At 42.3% G+C, this 19,724-nt stretch overlaps 1 protein-coding gene across 1 annotated transcript in view; it reads left to right on the top strand.

The window, feature by feature from the left end:
* Positions 1 to 18,834, top strand: part of gpr146 (G protein-coupled receptor 146) — a 31,816-nt gene extending 12,982 nt beyond the window's left edge. The window contains exon 2 of the mRNA XM_056454230.1: positions 16,156 to 18,834. Within this exon, the coding sequence (XP_056310205.1) occupies positions 16,198 to 17,199 (1,002 nt within the window). The 5' untranslated portion in view covers positions 16,156 to 16,197 and the 3' untranslated portion in view covers positions 17,200 to 18,834. The remainder of the gene's footprint in view (positions 1 to 16,155) is intronic.
* Positions 18,835 to 19,724: the final 890 nt, after the last annotated feature.

Below are 19,724 nucleotides of genomic sequence, written 5' to 3'. Positions count from 1 at the left end.
ACTATATCAGTCCTTTTGGAATTCGTATGAAACCCCATCTGATGAATATGGGTGTTAATATGGAAAAGCTTTCACTACCTGATTTGAGCCATATTCCTCCTTGGTGCAACTCAAAAATAAGAATCTTATGGAACCTAACCAAACAGAAGAAGTCCTTGACTCACCCAAATGAATACAAACAAGAATTCAAACAAATAACAGACAGTCTCCCTCATCACAAACCCATATATACAGATGGATCGAAAACAGACAAAAGAGTAACAGCAGCAGTAGTTTTTAAAGATGATGTTTTTGGTACTCGGATTCCAGGAGAAAGTTCAATTAACACAGCAGAAGCTTATGCAATAAATATGGCTTTAGAACAAATGGAAAGAACACAGTACCGTAACTTTTTATTCTGCACAGATTCCAAATCCTGTCTACAAGCACTTGAAGCTTCTAAGTGTGATCATGTGTGATCACTTTCCATGATTGTAAAGAAAATGACAACGCTAGAAAATAAGAAGTTCAACATTATCTTATGTTCCAGGTAATATGGGACTACATGGAAATGAACTGGCAGATGAAGCAGCAAAACAGGCTATCTCTGTCATGGATTGGTCAGGCTCTCACGACCCCCACTCACGAAGATCACCATCACCTGACTTCTAATGAGCACACAGCTGCATCACATTCACGAGCACCAGATAAAAGCACAGCACTCCAGTCGCTCATTGTCCGGGCTCGTCTCGACGAAAGCGGACAACTGAGCGACCACTCAGCGTAGTCATCCTCAGCTAAAACAAACGATTTACTTACCTGTTCTCTTTGTATTCCTCCTAGTCTTCCTGGTCCTCCCGAATCGTCCTGTCTTCCAGTCCTTCCAAGTCTGTGTCATCCTCTGTCAGCTGTATCTGGTGTGTGCTGTCCATCCTCGTGTATTCCTGTTACCCAGCCACGGAGGAAAAGACCCCAACATCATTCCTGATCCTCCTGGCTATCCTTCATGTGCTCCTTGTTGTCATTTAATAAACACCCTAACGTTTCCTTACCTCTGTCTCCTGTCCGCTTCATAACAGAAGCCCGGACCCATAACGACGACAACATGAGCACCCCCGATCACCTTCAAGAGCTGGTGGACCAGTTGAAGCGGATTCTACAGCCACCAGCTCCACTTTCCAACGCACCACCAGCACCGAGCACTTCCGCCTCCACAGTTTCTTCTTCGGCCCTTCCTTCCAGTCCCATGGCCCGACCAGCGCCCTACTCAGGCGGAGCGGGGGAGTGCAATGGTTTTCTGTTACAATGTTCCCTCATATTCGAAATGCAACCTTCTCTATATCCCACAGATAAGTCGAAGATCGCCTACATCGTATCTCTACTCTCTGGACCTGCACTTAAATGGGCTGAGACGATCTGGAACCAAGCCGGGCCGGTCATGAATTCCATCACTACCTTCACGGAGTATTTCAAAGAGGTGTTTGGACGTTCTGATGGGGAAGTAGCCGCTGGAGAGCAGCTGTATCATCTAAAGCAAGGTACTCTATCTACACAGGAATATGCTCTCCGGTTTCGCACTCTAGCAGCTGCAAGTGGATGGAATGAGAGATCGTTGTTGACCACGTACCGGCTCGGCTTGGAACCCACTCTCCGAATCCAACTGGCCACATTAGATGATACAATGGGTCTGGAGAGATTCATCCAACATTCTCTCCGATGTTCCGATCGTCTCCGTTCCTATCAACAGGACACCATCACCCCCTCGTCTGCACTCCTCCAATCGCCTGAGTCAACAGCCTCTCCAGAACCAGAACCCATGATAATAGAGTCTGGAAGACTGACATCAGCGGAACGACAGAGGAGGCTGACCCGGGGTCTGTGTCTATACTGCGGTGTCAGTGGACACACCCGTATGGAGTGTCCCCTTCGTCCCATTCGGACTTCAGTGAGTGTATTCAGTACGAATATTGAACAATGTAAACCACTTACTACCACCGTACAAATAACTACTGCCTCTATTTCTCTCCTTGTCACAGCCCTCATCGACTCCGGGTCAGCAGGGAACTTCATCTCCCAATCCCTCTGTCGTCAACTCCACCTCCGTACTGAGGCGTCCTCGCATATATACCAGATACAACCGATAACCCAGTGCACTCGATCTTCGACCCGTATCCATCGACAATGCGAAGACATCCTTCTTCAAGTGGGGTTGTTACATCAAGAGAGGATTCAATTTCTGGTTCTGGAGGGTGCAAATATGGACATCATTCTAGGGCGCCCGTGGCTGGTGAAGCACGATCCCATCATCTCTTGGGGCACAGGAGAGATAAAGAAATGGGGATCTGGATGTACACCTGCCTGTTTTCCAAATCTCCCTCTTCAAGGTCGGAACCCCATTTCTTTGTTTGCAACATCGGTCGAGAGCCCTCCTGAGAAGCAGTCTATCCACATTCCTAAGGAGTACAGCTCCTTTCATGATGTCTTCTGCCCCAAGAGAGCTTCCCAGCTACCGCCGCATCGGCCATGGGACTGCGCGATCGACCTAGTTCCAGATGCCCAGTTGCCAAGAGGTAGGATCTACCCGCTCTCGCTTCCAGAGAATCAGGCAATGGAAGATTACATAAGGGAGGCTCTGAGTCAGGGGTACATACGTCACTCAAAATCACCAGCCGCCTCAAGCTTCTTCTTTGTGGCCAAGAAGGACGGAGGGCTGCGTCCATGCATCGACTACAGGGTCCTAAATAACGGTACAGTAAAATACCGATATCCCCTTCCTCTGGTACCAGCCGCTTTGGAACAGCTCCGAGAAGCTAAAGTCTTCACTAAATTGGACCTCCGCAGCGCGTATAATCTGATAAGAATACGTGAGGGGGACCAATGGAAGACAGCATTCGTGACCCCTACTGGCCACTATGAATATGAGGTCATGCCTTACGGTCTGGTCAACGCCCCCTCCGTATTCCAAAACTTCATTCATGAAGTCCTCCGGGAGTTTCTTCACCACTGTGTAATAGTGTACATAGATGACATCCTCATTTACTCCCGGAGTGAGGCCGAACATCGCCAACACGTTGCGGAGGTCCTACACACATTGAGAGAACATCACCTCTACCTCAAAGCGGAGAAATGCTCATTCCACCAGAAGTCGATTCATTTCTTGGGATACATCATTGACCAAACCGGTATACGTATGGATGGGAAGAAAATTGAGGCTGTTCTATCCTGGTCAGAACCCACTTCCATTAAGGAGCTCCAGAGGTTTCTTGGGTTTGCTAACTTTTATAGACGGTTTATCAAGGACTACAGCAGGATTACATCACCTCTCACTAATCTCCTCAAGGGTAAACCCAAAGGACTGGAGTGGACCAAAGAAGCAGCCGCAGCCTTCCGCCTTCTTAAGAAGGAGTTCACAAGGGCCCCACTCCTGACTCATCCTGACCCAAATCTTCCTTTCGTGGTGGAAGTGGACGCATCCACCACCGGCGTCGGGGCAGTATTATCTCAACATCATGATACACCCGCCCCGACTGCATCCCTGTGCCTATTTCTCTCGGAAGTTGAGCCCGGCGGAGCAGAATTACAGCATAGGAGACAGGGAGCTTCTAGCAATCAAGCTAGCCTTGGAGGAGTGGCGTCACTGGTTGGAGGGAGCCAAACATCCGTTCCAGGTGATCACAGATCACAAAAACCTCCAATACATCAAAGAGGCCAAGAGACTATGTCCACGTCAAGCCAGATGGTCACTTTTCTTCTCACGTTTTGATTTCTCCATTTCCTATCGTCCAGGACCCAAGAATCTAAGAGCAGACGCTCTCTCTCGTTTACACGAGCATCACGATCATGAAGAACTCCCAACGAAGATTCTTCCCGAACACATCTCCATTTGTCCGATCACCTGGAACGCTCCTCCAGTCGTTGCCACTCCGGAAGCCCCTGCTCCGCCGGGATGCCCTCCTCATCGGCAGTTCATACCACCTGAACACCGGGTAGATCTGATCCACTCCTTACATACCTCGCTAGGCACTGGACATCCAGGGATCAACAATACTCTCTCGCTAGTATCCCAACGATTCTGGTGGCCAAACATGGCAAGGGATGTGAGGCAATATGTTCAGGGCTGTAAGGACTGTGCCCAATCCAAGAGCCCACGTCATCTACCCGCTGGAAAGCTCCATCCCTTGCCGATTCCGAACCGTCCCTGGTCACACCTAGGAGTGGACTTTATCACTGACCTCCCTTCGTCAGAAGGTAATACCTGTATTCTAGTCATAGTAGATAGATTCTCAAAGTTTGTCAAACTAATCCCTCTGAAAGGTCTTCCCACAGCCTTTGAAACTGCCGACAATATCTTTAATCAAGTCTTCAGGTCATTTGGTATTCCAGAAGATATTGTGTCGGACAGAGGTCCACAGTTCATCTCACGTCTATGGAAAGCCTTCTTCAAGCTCCTAGGTGTGGCCGTCAGCCTCTCTTCTGGATATCATCCCCAAACCAACGGGCAGACAGAGAGGAAGATTCAGGAGGTGGGACGGTTCCTGAGGACCTTCTGCAGTGGTCACCAGAACTCCTGGAGCCAGTATTTGGGCTGGGCAGAATATGCCCAAAATTCACTGCGGCAACCCTCCACCGGACTCACGCCATTCCAGTGCGTCCTGGGCTTCCAACCACCGCTCTTTCCCTGGGATGGCGAACCATCTGATGTCCCCGCAGTGGATCACTGGTTCCGGGAGAGCGAGAGAGTCTGGGACGAGGCTCATCAACATCTGCAGAGGGCAGTCCGTCGAAGCAAGGTAACCGCCGATAGGAGAAGGTCTGAAGAACCCAGATACACACCCGGACAAAAGGTGTGGCTATCCACCCGGGACATACGCATGCGACTGCCCTCTCGCAAGTTAAGTCCCCGATTTGTTGGTCCCTTCACCATCGTGGAACAGGTTAACCCCGTCACCTACAAACTACAATTACCCTCTCACTACCGTATTCACCCTACATTCCACGTATCACTCCTGAAACCCTATCACGATCCTGTTCTTCCCTCCACAGAGCCTGACCACGAAGAGGAACCCCCTCCTCCACTGCTCCTAGAAGAAGGAGCCGTCTACGCAGTGAAGGAGATCTTGCGTTCCCGACGTCGTGGTGGCCAGTTGGAGTACCTGGTGGACTGGGAAGGGTACGGCCCCGAAGAAAGGACATGGGTTCCCAGAGCTGATATTCTCGATCCTAGTCTCATGGTGGAGTTTCATGAGAGCCACCCTGAGTTCCCAGCGCCTAGAGGCAGAGGGAGACCACCACGGCGTCGGAGGTGTCGGCCCTCAGGAGCGGGCCCTGGGGAGGGGGGTACTGTCATGGATTGGTCAGGCTCTCACGACCCCCACTCACGAAGATCACCATCACCTGACTTCTAATGAGCACACAGCTGCATCACATTCACGAGCACCAGATAAAAGCACAGCACTCCAGTCGCTCATTGTCCGGGCTCGTCTCGACGAAAGCGGACAACTGAGCGACCACTCAGCGTAGTCATCCTCAGCTAAAACAAACGATTTACTTACCTGTTCTCTTTGTATTCCTCCTAGTCTTCCTGGTCCTCCCGAATCGTCCTGTCTTCCAGTCCTTCCAAGTCTGTGTCATCCTCTGTCAGCTGTATCTGGTGTGTGCTGTCCATCCTCGTGTATTCCTGTTACCCAGCCACGGAGGAAAAGACCCCAACATCATTCCTGATCCTCCTGGCTATCCTTCATGTGCTCCTTGTTGTCATTTAATAAACACCCTAACGTTTCCTTACCTCTGTCTCCTGTCCGCTTCATAACAATCTCCTTGAAAGTGTCAGAATGTTTAATTCCTCCTGAGGACAACTGCATGAATAATAAAATTACATGAAATAAAACCCGAAAATAAATGACAGACACTTAGCAAATTATCATTTTAAGACCAGTCATGATCAAACTGTCTATACTAGATGTCGAAATGGACATTCTACAGTAGTTTGACTCATTTGTATTTACTGAATAACGAAGCACCACCTAAATGTAATTGCTGTCAGGCTGCTCTAACCATAAAACATATTTTGTTGGAATGTGGATGTTTGAATACCATTAGACAATTTTTTTTAAGGAGAGTACTTTAATGGACATTTTTTTAAAAAGGTACCACCAGGAAGAATCTTAAATTATTTATCAAAAATTTAACTGAAAGTCATATTTAACTTTGAATAAATTTGTGTGAAAATTATTTATTTCTATCCCATATATCTAAGTAACTTTTTATAGTAATATGAATTTGTTTTTTTTATCATGTAATATTTTATGTATATCAATTTTGGGTTTGATTATGCTGATGTGACAATAAATAAATCAATCACTAATATGCTTTTGTTTAAACCTAACTGAATGGTATTAAAGTTATGTTTAAACCATATCTGCATTTTGGGAAAAAATAAATAAATAAATAAAATCGCAGCAACAGCTGGAGGTTTGTAGTCCACTGCAGGTTGTTGCAAAATTTACAGTGCTGGTCCTGTACTTCCGAGTTACTTCCAACCGCAGCCTTGCTTTCATTTTTTTTTAAATGGCAGTCGCATGAAATAAGTGTATTGACTGTTATTTTATAAAGGGGAGGAGCTACTATATGCCCCACCTTGTGTTTCAGTTGTCAACTTTCATAAAAATTTATGGGACTTCCCCATTACCCAACACAGATCGTTCAAATACAACAAAAACATAAGTAAACTCAATTCATTACAGTTTTAGTCCATTTTTATTTGCTTAAGTCTAAAAAGGTAAAGATATACATTTTGTAAGGGTGTAACGCATCACGGTTGATCTGTACGGATTAAAACCCCCAGATCGGAACGCACATGACCCGCAGATTAATAACTTTTTTTTTTTTTTTCGAACTTGTAGGTTAATCCAACATATATAACAATTGGAGGGAGCGAGAAAGAGAGAGCGCCTCCCACGTCATTCAAATCACATGCATGCAAGCATTTTGGCTTCCCTGTGAAAAAAATAATGATGACTGAAAAAGTTGTGCTGGGACCTACATTAAATGCTTTCTTAGATTATGAATTAAAGGTGTTTTCTGTCACTACTTGTTTAGCCCGCATTAATGCGTTCGTGATCTCAATACAAACCCACGTAACATGAATGATAAATGATAATGATTTGCATATGTTGATTAATACTTCAAATCGCTGCATTCAGATCTGCGTTTGATTCAGTCTTCAGTTGGTTACAAACATTTAAATAACACGGACGAACAGTTTATAGTTCAGATATAAATGCTGATGTTTATGGTAAATATTAAAATCACCGTTTGACGGAACGTGACGCTGGTGAAAGCAATTACATTGTGTAACAGGTGGCGACAAACCACCATCAAAATTAGGTCACCGAATAGGTTTTCAAAAATGATCAACCTTTAATGAAACATGAAGTTTTGTGTGTGAATTGTTGAATCATAAATTGAAAATAAATATAATGTTGTACACTATGTTAGATTTCCATATTTAGCATTTTCAGCAACAGTACGAAAGATCATTTTTCTTATTGAATATTTTCCCTTTTTTCAGCTGGTTCTTTCTTGGATTGTATTTTTAACTTCTGTTTGTTAAGACCAATGGGTTTTGCTGTAATATTTTTGTATAAATAGAAAGCAATTGACATTTGTCTCTCCTTTTTTGCTGATCTGAAAAATGGTCCGATCCGTGACTCAAAAACCAAAGTGTGGTCTAAATCATGAAATTTGTGATCCATTACTCCACTAATGTTTTGTGTTTTAAAGTAAATGAGGAAGACAGTTTACCCTTTACAAGATTTATGTCCTTATGAGAGACATAAGGTACACTGGTAGTTATATACCAGTTAGACCACAACATAAAGTGCTCCATGCACATACAGAGCTGATGATGCGAAAACATACTGGTTCGCTATAGGTGTATGACTGCAAGGTGAAAAGGGTAAATGAGTGTCTCCACCCTCTAGTGAGAGGCAGAGGAACAGTCCATGGCTGTCTGTCTCCAGGCCAAAACAGTCACTCTGTGATGGCGTTACATAAGCAGATAGGGGAACGCTCTCTCAACAGTCATTATTTCTGCTCAGATGTGTTCCGAATTGTCTGGGAAGACTCCATGTCTACTGAAAAATAAGTGCTGACATGCGCACAAAAGCCAGAGGCCTTGTGTCAAAGTTTGGTCTGAACTGAAAAATTTGTTCATAAGATTGTAATGTAGCTGAGTGTTCCCTTTACTTTTTTGTAGCAGAATCAGGGCTTGACGCTTACTTTTTTCAGAATGAGCATGTGCTGCTAAGTTAGGAGCACATTAAAGAATTTTAGGAGCGCAGTGAAAATGTATTAAGTAAATAGTGGTTTTGCCTAATAAATGCACATGAAGAGAACTTTAATAGCAAAGCAGTTTCAGTTATTTGAATACAATAAGTACAATAGATTTGATTTTACTGTAACAACAGCTTAAATAGTATTTAATAATTATTTATAATTTAAGCTGCATTACGGTTGCGGTTCACAGCGGGACCAGGATCAAATTGCTCTAATGAATGCCTCTCTAAACTGATCTGAATCAAGTCTTTAGTTGTGGACATGACTAGACAGCTTCTTGTTGAATTATTGATCCATTTTCGAGCTAAAAAAATATATATCTTTTACACTGGGCAGCAGAAATTGGCAGTTATTGTTGTAAGTTATTGTTAAGTTAATAAAAATGTGCAGTATCACATATAGTGCAAACATTCAGATGACCATAGCGAATTTAATCTGTTCTTTTCCGCGTGTCCTCGCGCTCTTGTCAAAGCTACTACCAAAGTCAGAACAGGTACAGTTTTGTGTCCAGCACATCTCTGTGGGTCTGCGTAACACCAGAGTCTGTTGGGGAAGTGATTCAGTTTCTCGCGATCACAGAACCGAGCCGCTCAGGTAAACTCTATGTGTGGAAAGCACTGGTGTTGAATAGTTGACGCGGCACGATATGCCATGACCTAATTGTAAACGATTTCTATGAGCCTCCCACACTGTGCGGCTCCACCGCCATTCGGTGCCTGGCCATTCTTTACAAAGCAATGTATGTAAAGACTGCTTTACGTGAAATAAACCAGTAGAGATGTGCTGTTGCTGATAGTGTCCACGTGTGCTACAGTCACAATATATTTCGAACGTAATGCACCATAATGCACATTGAGAAACAGTGTGAGGAACATGTTTTATCATGACCAAGTGATTTAAGTCATCAATCAAGCTTATTAAAATAAATTTGCACATGTGCGACTAAATAAATGTTCCAGTTCGCACACGTCTATTTTTAGTCACAAATGCGAGCAAAATGGTCACACTGTTGAGCCCTGAGTATACAGTCTATAGTGGCGGCATGACAAACCTCGGTGCTTCGCCATGGAAGAGTAAGTACTTCTAATGCTGTGTTCACACTAGACGCGGAAGAAGTGTCAAGCACGAGTGATTTATATGTTAAGTCAATGCAAACACACGAATAGACATCCTGCGGCACGATATGCGTAAATGGCGCGGCACGAATTACGCAAATTGTGCGAGTGGTGCGATGCGTCTTCGCGCCGAAGAGCGGACGCTTCTTTAACCAATCAGGAGCTTGCTCTTGTGGGGGCGCGATTGTGACATAAAACCTGTTGTTGGTGTCCCGGGGGAAATCCTCCAGCCGACACCGACAACAGTTCATCAAACTGGGCTCGGTTCAGTCAGAAGCCCCGCTTAAAGCCTCCATCATCCAGGTTAAGTTTCTGGAGGAGTTTATGAGCTCACAGAGCTGGATGCACCTCTGAAAGGATCTAGTGGACTCAGACACGGTCCTAAATGCATCAACGCTGTTTTTATAGCCTTCATAAAGTACATAAACAGTTATTTTCTCAATAAAATCCATGTTAGCCATTTAGCAACAAAGCTACAGTCACCGGGCAGACAGAAGCCCTGCCAATGACGCGAATCCGCATCTGTTCTGAAGTGAATTTGATGTGCGAATGAAGCGGATTTGATGCGCGAATGAAGCGAGTAAATTAAAATGTTCACACCGCTATTTACACGCGATTGGTCCGCGCGTTCCGCATCTGGTGTGAACACACAGTAACTCGAACACACAATGTCCGATCTGCCTAAAACTTCGATAAGATTCCTCTCCTGAAGGCATCTACATGCCAATATTGAATTACAGTCATAGCGCCACCTGCTGACAGAAGGGATTTTGGCTTATAACTCAGCCACACGATGTCTGACCTGCCTGAAAATTCACGTTCAAAAATATTCCTCTCCTGAAGACATCTACATGCCAATATTGAGTCACAGCCATAGCGCCACCTGCTGACAGAAGGAAGTTTGGCATAAATTAGTAATTTCTGAGGGTTTTTTAATATATAAATCGGCTTAATTTAATAGTGTCTGCAGTTCTGTCATCCTGAGGTCATCGGGCGGCGGTGAGCCGGGGTGCGAGGTCCCTTTCTTCACTGCTTGCAGCTTTAATTATTATTATTATTATTATTATTATTATTATTATTATTTTACATTATAAAGACACCTGCAACAGTATGTGAACAAACTGTAATTTAAATAATTACATGCTCAAAATGAAAAGACTCTTTGGTTGTTTGCCAGGATGGATGCTGGATGTATCCATTTTACTAATAATGAAAAATGATTGAATAAATATATTAGTTATTATTTTACATTACTTTCTAGTTAATTTTGTCTTGTAAGGACTGGTGTGTAACTTTAAAACAGCAGTTAATCAATTTGTTTTAATGCAATTATACTTGTTGCTGCAGTTTATATTATGCATATTTCCTTTAAAATAAAAAGTGAACATATTCATTTAATTGAAATAGTTATTAGGCTTACTGATTCCATTACTTGCTCATCGCTGCACCTCCCCCGCTGTCATTTAGCTTTTCTTCTTGAAATAAAGACTATTAATTTCAGTTACAACAGATGCTACAATAAAAAAAAAACGGAAAGCATCTGCTCTGCTTCACAAAGCACAAGCTGCAGCCACTGCACATTCAGTCTTTACAAAGAGTATGCGTTATCACAAATTTGAAAATAAAAGCACACATTCAAAAGTCATTTCAATGTCCATATATTGATAGAAGCTCCTTGATTGTTGAGTTATACACGTTCTGCCTCCCCATCCAACCAGTCTTACACATTTCTTCAGGAGTGAGAACATTTACTCACTAGCTGTGTTTCCATCCTCCTATTTGTATGCGCATTTTGGGCTACCGCATACAAAATGCTTAATGCAAGCATTAAGATGCAAATAAACTTAAAATGCACTTGAAAATGTATGATCAGAGAAATGACCGTTCATCCTTCATCAAAGTGATATTATTACCTTCTATAACTGCTTTGAGCAGCTGCCCTCCCAAAGAGCGGTTTCATGCCTCTAAAATCCAGTCACTACGGTGTTTGTTCATCGAGTTTCATCTTCTGAGGCACATGTAGTTTATTATACACGAAAAAGAAAAGAAAAAAGTTGCCTCTCATACTGCAGCAAACTCCATTTTTCTTTCGGATATTTACCACCAGTTATCAGGAAATTACCATTTTGTTTTCTTAGACTAATTGGATGGAAATAGTGCTTTATTCACTAAGGTTTTGTGCAATTTAATTTCAGTTATTTCACATCTTTGGATGGAAACATAGCTACTGCGACATCCCTTGCAGTAATGAAATTATTTAAGATGAGTTTGTGAATTACACCATATTTACAATATTCACAAGTGAGCATTGGAAAGATGAAGGTACATTAACTATTATACTCTTTGGTTAAATGTTGTTTTGAAAGTCATTCCAGGGTGGACCTGGGTTTTCAGGAGTTTTGCATGAGAGCAAAATTGGATGCTAAAGAGATTCTGTTCATTGTGAAGTCATGCAAATTCACCTGACCAACTGAAAGAATGTTAAAACCGGTCTTTATTTTTAAGCCATATAAATCACCTAAATAGTTAAAGTTACCCTTAAAGTGTCTCAGCCTCAGACGTCACACCAGTCACTGCTCACAGCCCTTTATATAAATGTCTAATGCAATTTTCTGAAAAGACTTTAGCAGATCCTCTAATATGTTTAATTATACATGATTTCTGGAAGTCGCGTCTGCAGAAATCTTAACCAACTACCTGGAAATGAGTACGATTTAAAAAATAAAAATAAACCGCTTCAACACGTGATGTTGACTAACACGCAGGTGTGCTTAGCCAGCAAACACACATGATAAAACGTTAAAATTAGGTCGCCAGCATCTTAGGATGTTTTTTTGATGTTCAATATTGATGTGAAATGACATTGATAATTGGTTGATTTTCGATTGTGTTGGAAAATGGCCAAAAGCCAACATCATATGGATGTCAAATACTGACATTTAGTCAGTAAAATCCAACATCTGATAGAAATCACATTGGTAACATCCACACAATATCAATCGGTCACATCATTACACGTTGCTCTTTTATTATGTTTAGATTGCGTTGGAAAATAACCAGAATGCATTGTCTGTCTAACGTTGGTGTTGGGTTCTAGGGTTGACTCGATTTTCATTTCCAAACAAATTGCAACGTCCCACAACATTGGTGTCACGTCTCGCTCTCTCACAAAAACACAGGATTGCAGGAATTATCAAAACACAAATTTACAAACTGAACACTTAAACTGGAACATAGCAATCACTTCAAGGTTGCCAATATACACCAGAATGATGATTAATACCAGACAAAGCCTAAACCAAACTAAGGTGTATAAATACACAAGGACTAATGGAACTGAATGCATACAGGGGTGGAACACAGGTGGAACTAATAAACATTGATAATGACGGGGAAACTAGAACAAAGGGATCACATGACATAAACAAACTCACGTGGAACACTGTGGCATGGCAAAACAACAAAGAAAGCACATGGACACAGGAACCCTGACAGATGGGGTACAACATCAATCTGATGTAATGTTGACATCCTGTGCCTGTTGGGTATATTCTCTTTTTTTTTATTGCAGTGCAAACCTTCAAATATTTTGTCATTTTGATCGTAAAGATAGAAAAAAGACCATCAAAAACAGCAAGTTTTTTTTTGTTTTGTTTTTTTAATTTGTTGATACAAATACAACAAAACCTTGTGTTTATAGAACAAAGAAAACTTCTGAATTATTTTGTCAAGATGTGAGACTGTGCAGTTGTACTGTGCGGAGTAGTGTTGTTAGAAGTACCAAATTCTGCGAGTCTGTCCTGAAATGTAAAAAAAAAGAGATTACAGCATTTCCTGCTTGCATTTTGAAAGCTGTTGAGTGTATTCTTGATGACTTCTGATTGGCTGTTATCACATCCACTCCCCTACCTTGTGCTCACAGCTTTCCACATGCATTTAAGTTGCTTTTTTATTCTGAGGTAGACTTGAATTAAAAGAGGGGGTTTCACGTCATAACCCTTGAAAAGCAAATACCGTAGTCAACATTTGAAGTGGATCAAAAGTATTTTTCAAAATTGTCCTAAGGCAAGAATGGGGGTTGTTTAATAGAACGACTTCAAATGTTGAATTCTGTTTCTAGTATACTCATTTTATTTAAAGAGCTGATGGCTCAGGGAAACCCTTGCTCAAATTTGGCTTGTATACTCTCTTCTCTTTTTTCCTTAACTTTACTGTCTGCACTGTTCAAAAGGGCCTGGAGGCCAATTTAAAAAAATATTAAAACAGTAATGTAGCCTATGTGTAATTATAGGCTAATAAGTAAGGCCAGACTCTGTTCAGGGAGAGCGTTATGTCATTATGTTTTAATGACTGGACAGCAGCTCTCTGCATGTGCCCGCGTTGTGACCTCACCCTGAACTCAAGCCTCATGCTGCGCATCCACTGCACCCTTTACATGTCACATCTCATCCCATAAATCTGCACGCCTCAGTCTCAGAGCTGAATAATGTCATCCTTTGGTCACCACCCAATGAGCCAATGGTGGTGCTGAGCCATAGAGGAGGAACCTGTTGTTTTGGAAAGAAATGTCTGATGTCATATAAAATGTATCCTTTCTTTCTGGTAGAACATGTACTTCAGTGGCACGTGCTAACTGGGGTGAAGTCTTGTGTTTCAGGTTGTGTAGTCTGTAAAGGCTGGTTTATACTTCTGCGTCGAGCGATCGTCATGACCCATGGCACATATCTTGCGCGTAGCCGTGCATTTATACTTCTGCATGCTGTTTGTGTTGCTCTGCAATAACACTTCCGAAACTCTAGCTGGCAGTAGGTAATGTTATGTATCAAGTTTCTTCGTGGGTGCTACCTTAATGTAAAAGTAGCTAAAACTCAGTCATTCAGAGGCGGGAACCAGCGGACGTGCAACAACTTTAATCATAAGGTAAACACAAAACTTCGGGAGCTCCTTCGCGGGACTCGACTCTCGCTTCATCAGGCTCATGGCTCTCTGCACCGCCTATACTCAGCACAGCTACAAAGCCGACTAATCACAGAACTTGCGATACGCGTCGTTGCGATGTGTAGTTAAATTTTAAATCGCGACCACGCGAAGGCTGCGCCGGACCATACGTGTGCGCTTGACGCAGGAGTATAAATCAGCCTTAAGATGCAATACAATTTTTTTGGTCAGATTTTTGTGTCATGCTATGCCTGTGGCGTTTTTGAAAGAGTTTTCTTCTCTATGTGATGTATAAAACTTTTGCACAGCCATTTAGGAAACAGAATGGAATTATTTCCCGGGTGGGCACAATGTAATCCATTCCAACTAGGTTTGTCAAAAGTATCGACTTTAATACAAATCGATGCCTAAATGTTTCAAAGTTAATTTCCCACTAACATTTGAGCACTGTGAATCAGGTTCTTAAATGCTGCTGATTGGTCATTGCGTTCGTTCACATGCTCAACAGACTGTGATTGACTCAGAATGTGATTTCTTCATCGCTGTTCGCCAGCTGCAAACACAGATACACCAACACATCTATCCACTGATCTGTCAACGAATTGTTCTTATATCTCTTTTATTGACGGATCAGCTGATAGACGTGGCTTCCAAATGCTCCAATGTATCTGTGTTTGCGTATGGTGAACAGTGGTGAAGAACGTCCTCAACAGCGCTCAAATGTTAGCAGGACATTTTTCTGGATATTTTTTAAATTACACTATTGATTGGTACCAATCAATTGATACTTTTGACAACCCTTCCAACCTACATAAAGTCATACACCTTGAAGGTCCTGTGAAGTGCTTTGAAATGTGCTTTTTTATCCGAAGTTTGATGTAATCTCTTAAGGACAAGGTGGGACATATAGTAGCTTCTGCCCCTTTTCAAAAATAGCGAATAGTGTTTTGTTTTTATCACAGCTCTGCCAGTGAGAGATCAAATGTAAAGCAAATGAGAAGTGTCATGACGTGTCAGATGCTAGAGAACATTTGATTGGTCAGAAGATTTGATGAGCATCAAGTAAAATAGTTAATCCATTTAGACTGAATTGAAAAACATGCCAGTTTTGTAAATTTTGTCATTATTTTTGGCCGATATCCTTAATATCCTTAAGACTAACATACTGATGCCAACAACTATAAAACTTTATTTTAATTTTACAGGAGCTTTAAGAAATTGAACATTGTGTCCCGAACACATGAAATGATGAATCGCTACATTTCATCGACTTATAAATGGATCTGTACTCTTTATCAGGAAAGGGCAACATGTTGTAATTACATAACTAGCTTTGTCTTGCATATAAATGTTAATTTACACAGAGATTAGTCTGCTTCAGCAACTTCAGAACTTTTGGGGGCAGAAGAGAAGCTAATACTGTCAGAGCAGTTGTTTAGAGAGACAAATATAACTTACAGATCATTTAGTTTATATGTAGTTATAATATATAACATCACAGGAGATCATTGCTAATGAGCAATCCATCATTTTGTCAAGGGGTGTCCAGTCCTGATCCTGGAGTTCTACCTTCCAGCATAATGTAGCTCTAATTAAATACACATGAAATACATAATTCAAGTCTTTGGGATCACACCCAGACAGTTGTGTTGGCAGGAACCCCGCAGGAAAGTGTCCTCCCCCCAGGAGCAGGATTTACACCCTAGAGCTTGTCTTTAATGAATGCATATTTTTACTGTGCAGCCAAATCAATGTATTAACACACTGCTCATGTGCTTTCTTACAGCTGATTCCGAAGGACAGAGCAGAAACCACTGGACGTATAGCAATGTGGAGCTGTATGGTTTACAATGAGACGGACGACAATGTGGACCTCAGGCTCTGCCAGGACTTTGGACTCATTCTGTCCGTCTTCTCGTTGGTGTACCTCATCGTCTGCTTTCCAGTGGGCCTTTGCTACAATGCCCTGCTGGTGGTGGTCAACCTTTCCAACAAGGTCACCATGACCATGCCTGATGTCTACTTTGTGAACATAGCCATCGCTGGCCTGGTGCTCAACTTGGTGGCTCCGGTGGCGCTGCTGGGCCCTAGTTTCACCCGCTGGCCCATGTGGGAATACAACAACGAGATCTACATCACCCTCCTCATTCTGTTCAACATCTCTTCTCTGGTCATCATGTACTCCACTACCTTGCTCAGTCTGGACTATTACATTGAGCGCGCTCTCCCACGCACCTACATGTCCAGCGTCTACAACACCAAGCATGTTTGCGGCTTCATCTGGGGCGGCGCCGTCCTGACCAGCTTTTCCTCATTGCTCTTCTACGTGTGCAATCACGTGTCCACCAAGATCATCGAGTGCTCCAAGATGCAGAACAAAGAAGCGGCTGACGCCATCATGATGTTCATTGGGTATGTGGTGCCAGCAGTGGCCGTGCTTTATGCATTCGTGCTTATCCTACGCATCAGGAAGGAGTCCACCCCTTTGGACCAGGACTCTGGGAGGCTTGATCCTTCCATCCACAGGTTACTGCTGGCTTCCGTGTGCATGCAGTTTCTATTATGGACTCCGTATTACATGACCCTACTGGTGCACACGGTGGCAGGGGCTCCCGGGAGCCATTCGAGCAAGCAGCAACTTACCATATACTTCTTCCTGAGATGCTTGTCTAAACTTCTCGCCTTCTGCAGTAGCTTTGCAATTCCCCTCATGTACAGGCAAATGAACAAGAACTTCTCGCATAAACTCCAGCGGCTTCTAAAGAGGCTGCACTGCGGGGACCAATCATGTCCTCACGAACGCTCGACAGTTCAGCAGGTGGTAACATGAGGATTGTGTCCAATCAGACCTGCTTGTCCCTCACTGGCACTTACTCTGAATCCACAGAAGTAGAGCCAGCACATGAACCTGGATATATATTGTTCTCTGAAAGGAAAGGAAGTATTTCGCTTACCACAAGAAGTGTCTCTGTGAAATTGTGGAACCTCCGTAACACTTAACGACTCGACTTTATTTGTCCATCTCTGTGGCGAATGGGCGACCAAGAAGAAACCACTAAGTGCTGTTTTTGTGTAAGCTGTGTCTATTCTTTGGGTTCTTATGCTTTGGGAATATCTCAACCCATCTGTTGGTCCTTTCGGTGGCGGGGGGGTGGATGTTGAACGTGTTTAATCTGTTACAGGATATGTGGTATAACCTTTTAATGTGATGCTTTTAGACCAACTTATTCCCTTTTAGTTCAAGGCCACATTCTGCCCCAGGCTCTCTTTCTCTCTTTGCACCATAAGCTGTTCAGTCTAGAGTTTTCTGGTCACACTTTCCATAAAACCTCTCGGGTAGATGCTAGTAAACGCAATATAATTACCTCAATTTCACACACCAACGGGCATTACATTGAAACGGTCTAACCAACTTTTACAGCACCCAGAAATAACTCGACGAGACTGATATCAGGGAGCGGGAAAGATGTGTTTGCGTGCTTGTGATTGCATGTCGGTGGTTGTGAGTGTGTGTGTGTGTTCTCGAGTGCTTGCTGCTAAGGTGATGTGCATCATTACTGCACAGCTGCTCAGCCATAGTAATTCCTGTGTATAGCTTCTTGAGACAAAGCTATAGAAACTAGGCAACAGATCACGGTTTTAAGGTCAAATAGTTAGAGATGTTTTGTTTTTAAATACCTTTTCAATCATTAGTCGGTTACTACTGGAATTATTATCAGTGCATCATGAGGAAGAGGTTAACAATTTATATGAGGAGTGAATCCAAGTTCCTTCAATGAAGCAATACTATCTATCGGTTGATTTCCAAAATAATTGATCGGACTTGAGTACTCCTAATCAACAAATCCTATCAGTTCTGATGTGGATGTGCTAAAGAAATCGCTTGTATTGAGATTAGTTGCATGATTGATTTCATTATATAGAGAAGATGTGCATCAGTGCTCCCAAACTGGGAGAAAATCATAGACATTTCCAGAAAATAATACCCAAGAGGCAAGATAAGAAATATTTTATGCTAGTAAATGGTCTGTTATTATCAAAAAGACAAAAAAAAGAGGTTTTTGCTCTTATTTTTCTCGAGTGGATGCAGAATAAGTTTATTTTGGACAGAAAGCACTGTATGGTAATAGAAGAGTGGAGAGGTGTCATTTAAATCCACTTAGATGTATGCAAGGGAAAGAATGTATTTAAAGTCACGAAGGGGATTAAAAACGGTAACCCTCAATTATAAATGATAAAATGGCATCAAAACGTAATGTTACGGCTGTTGCTAATGCCAGTATGTATCATATTAAGAATGTGTATATATTGTACTTCAGAGATTTACTGGAAGAAAAACTAAACAGACATGCCATTTTAGATTACAGTATTATTTTCTCAGAGATTTATTTAGATACTAAAGTGTCCGTCATCATCTGTCCCATACCGAGTCAAAGACTTGTTCAATAAACTAACATGAATATAATCCTGCTTGGCTCTTCATTGACTCCCACAGCTTCAAAGAACATCACAGCTTCCCCAAATGACAAATGATGAAGCTTGTTTCGGGTTGCATCAACAAAAAGGTATGGATGGCTGCGCTCGCTCTTTCATGCTGAAATGAAATGAAAATAAATACGGTTCGTGTAACAGATGCCAAAACATATTTTTCTTACTTGGTGCGAGCCTCAGAATAGTGCCAGGCCCCAGGAGCACAAACCACACTGAAATGTTCTTTGGCAGAAGCGTCTTGTTAAGTTGCCCATCTGCAGAGCAGCAGCAAAGCACAGACATTAGGATCGTGAAAGAAGTCTTCAACTTATTCAATTGGCAACTGTTTTAATTTCTGGAAAATTAAAATGAGAATTGACTCAACGTTTACTCCCCCTTGTGTGGTTCTAAACCAAGTTCTTTTTGTAGAAGTGAACAGGAGATATCCTGAAGAAAGCTGACAACTGATAGCCAATGCCCACACAGCAAAATTTCTCTGGCCCACCCAATCAGGTTTTGCTTGGCCCACATGCCGCAGTGAATTACGGTACATGATTGGACCAAGTCTTCCAGACAAGGGCCAAACATGGACCATATCTGGGTTAAGTCTTAGCCAAGTTAATAACTCATAACTGGGTGTGAATTGGGCCAGATAGCTTAGTGTTTAACAATTGCAATGAAATTGATAAACCCACGAAGCATTGCGCTTTAAGCACACTATGGGTGCTTTTTCTCAAAACAACCTGATTGGTAATTGTTTTTTTTTTTTTTTTTCTTTACTCAAAAATAATTTTGTTTTTTAAATGTGGGTCAAGACAGGGCAAACTTACATAGCCCACATATAAATTTTTAACATCTGGCCCAAATCTTGTGTGCCACCTTAAA

This window comes from Danio aesculapii, chromosome 3 (genome assembly GCF_903798145.1).
Source record: "Danio aesculapii chromosome 3, fDanAes4.1, whole genome shotgun sequence".
In the NCBI taxonomy this organism is placed as follows: domain Eukaryota; kingdom Metazoa; phylum Chordata; class Actinopteri; order Cypriniformes; family Danionidae; genus Danio; species Danio aesculapii.
The sequence above is the reverse complement of the archived record's forward strand: the minus strand, read 5'-3'. Positions and strand labels throughout refer to the sequence as shown.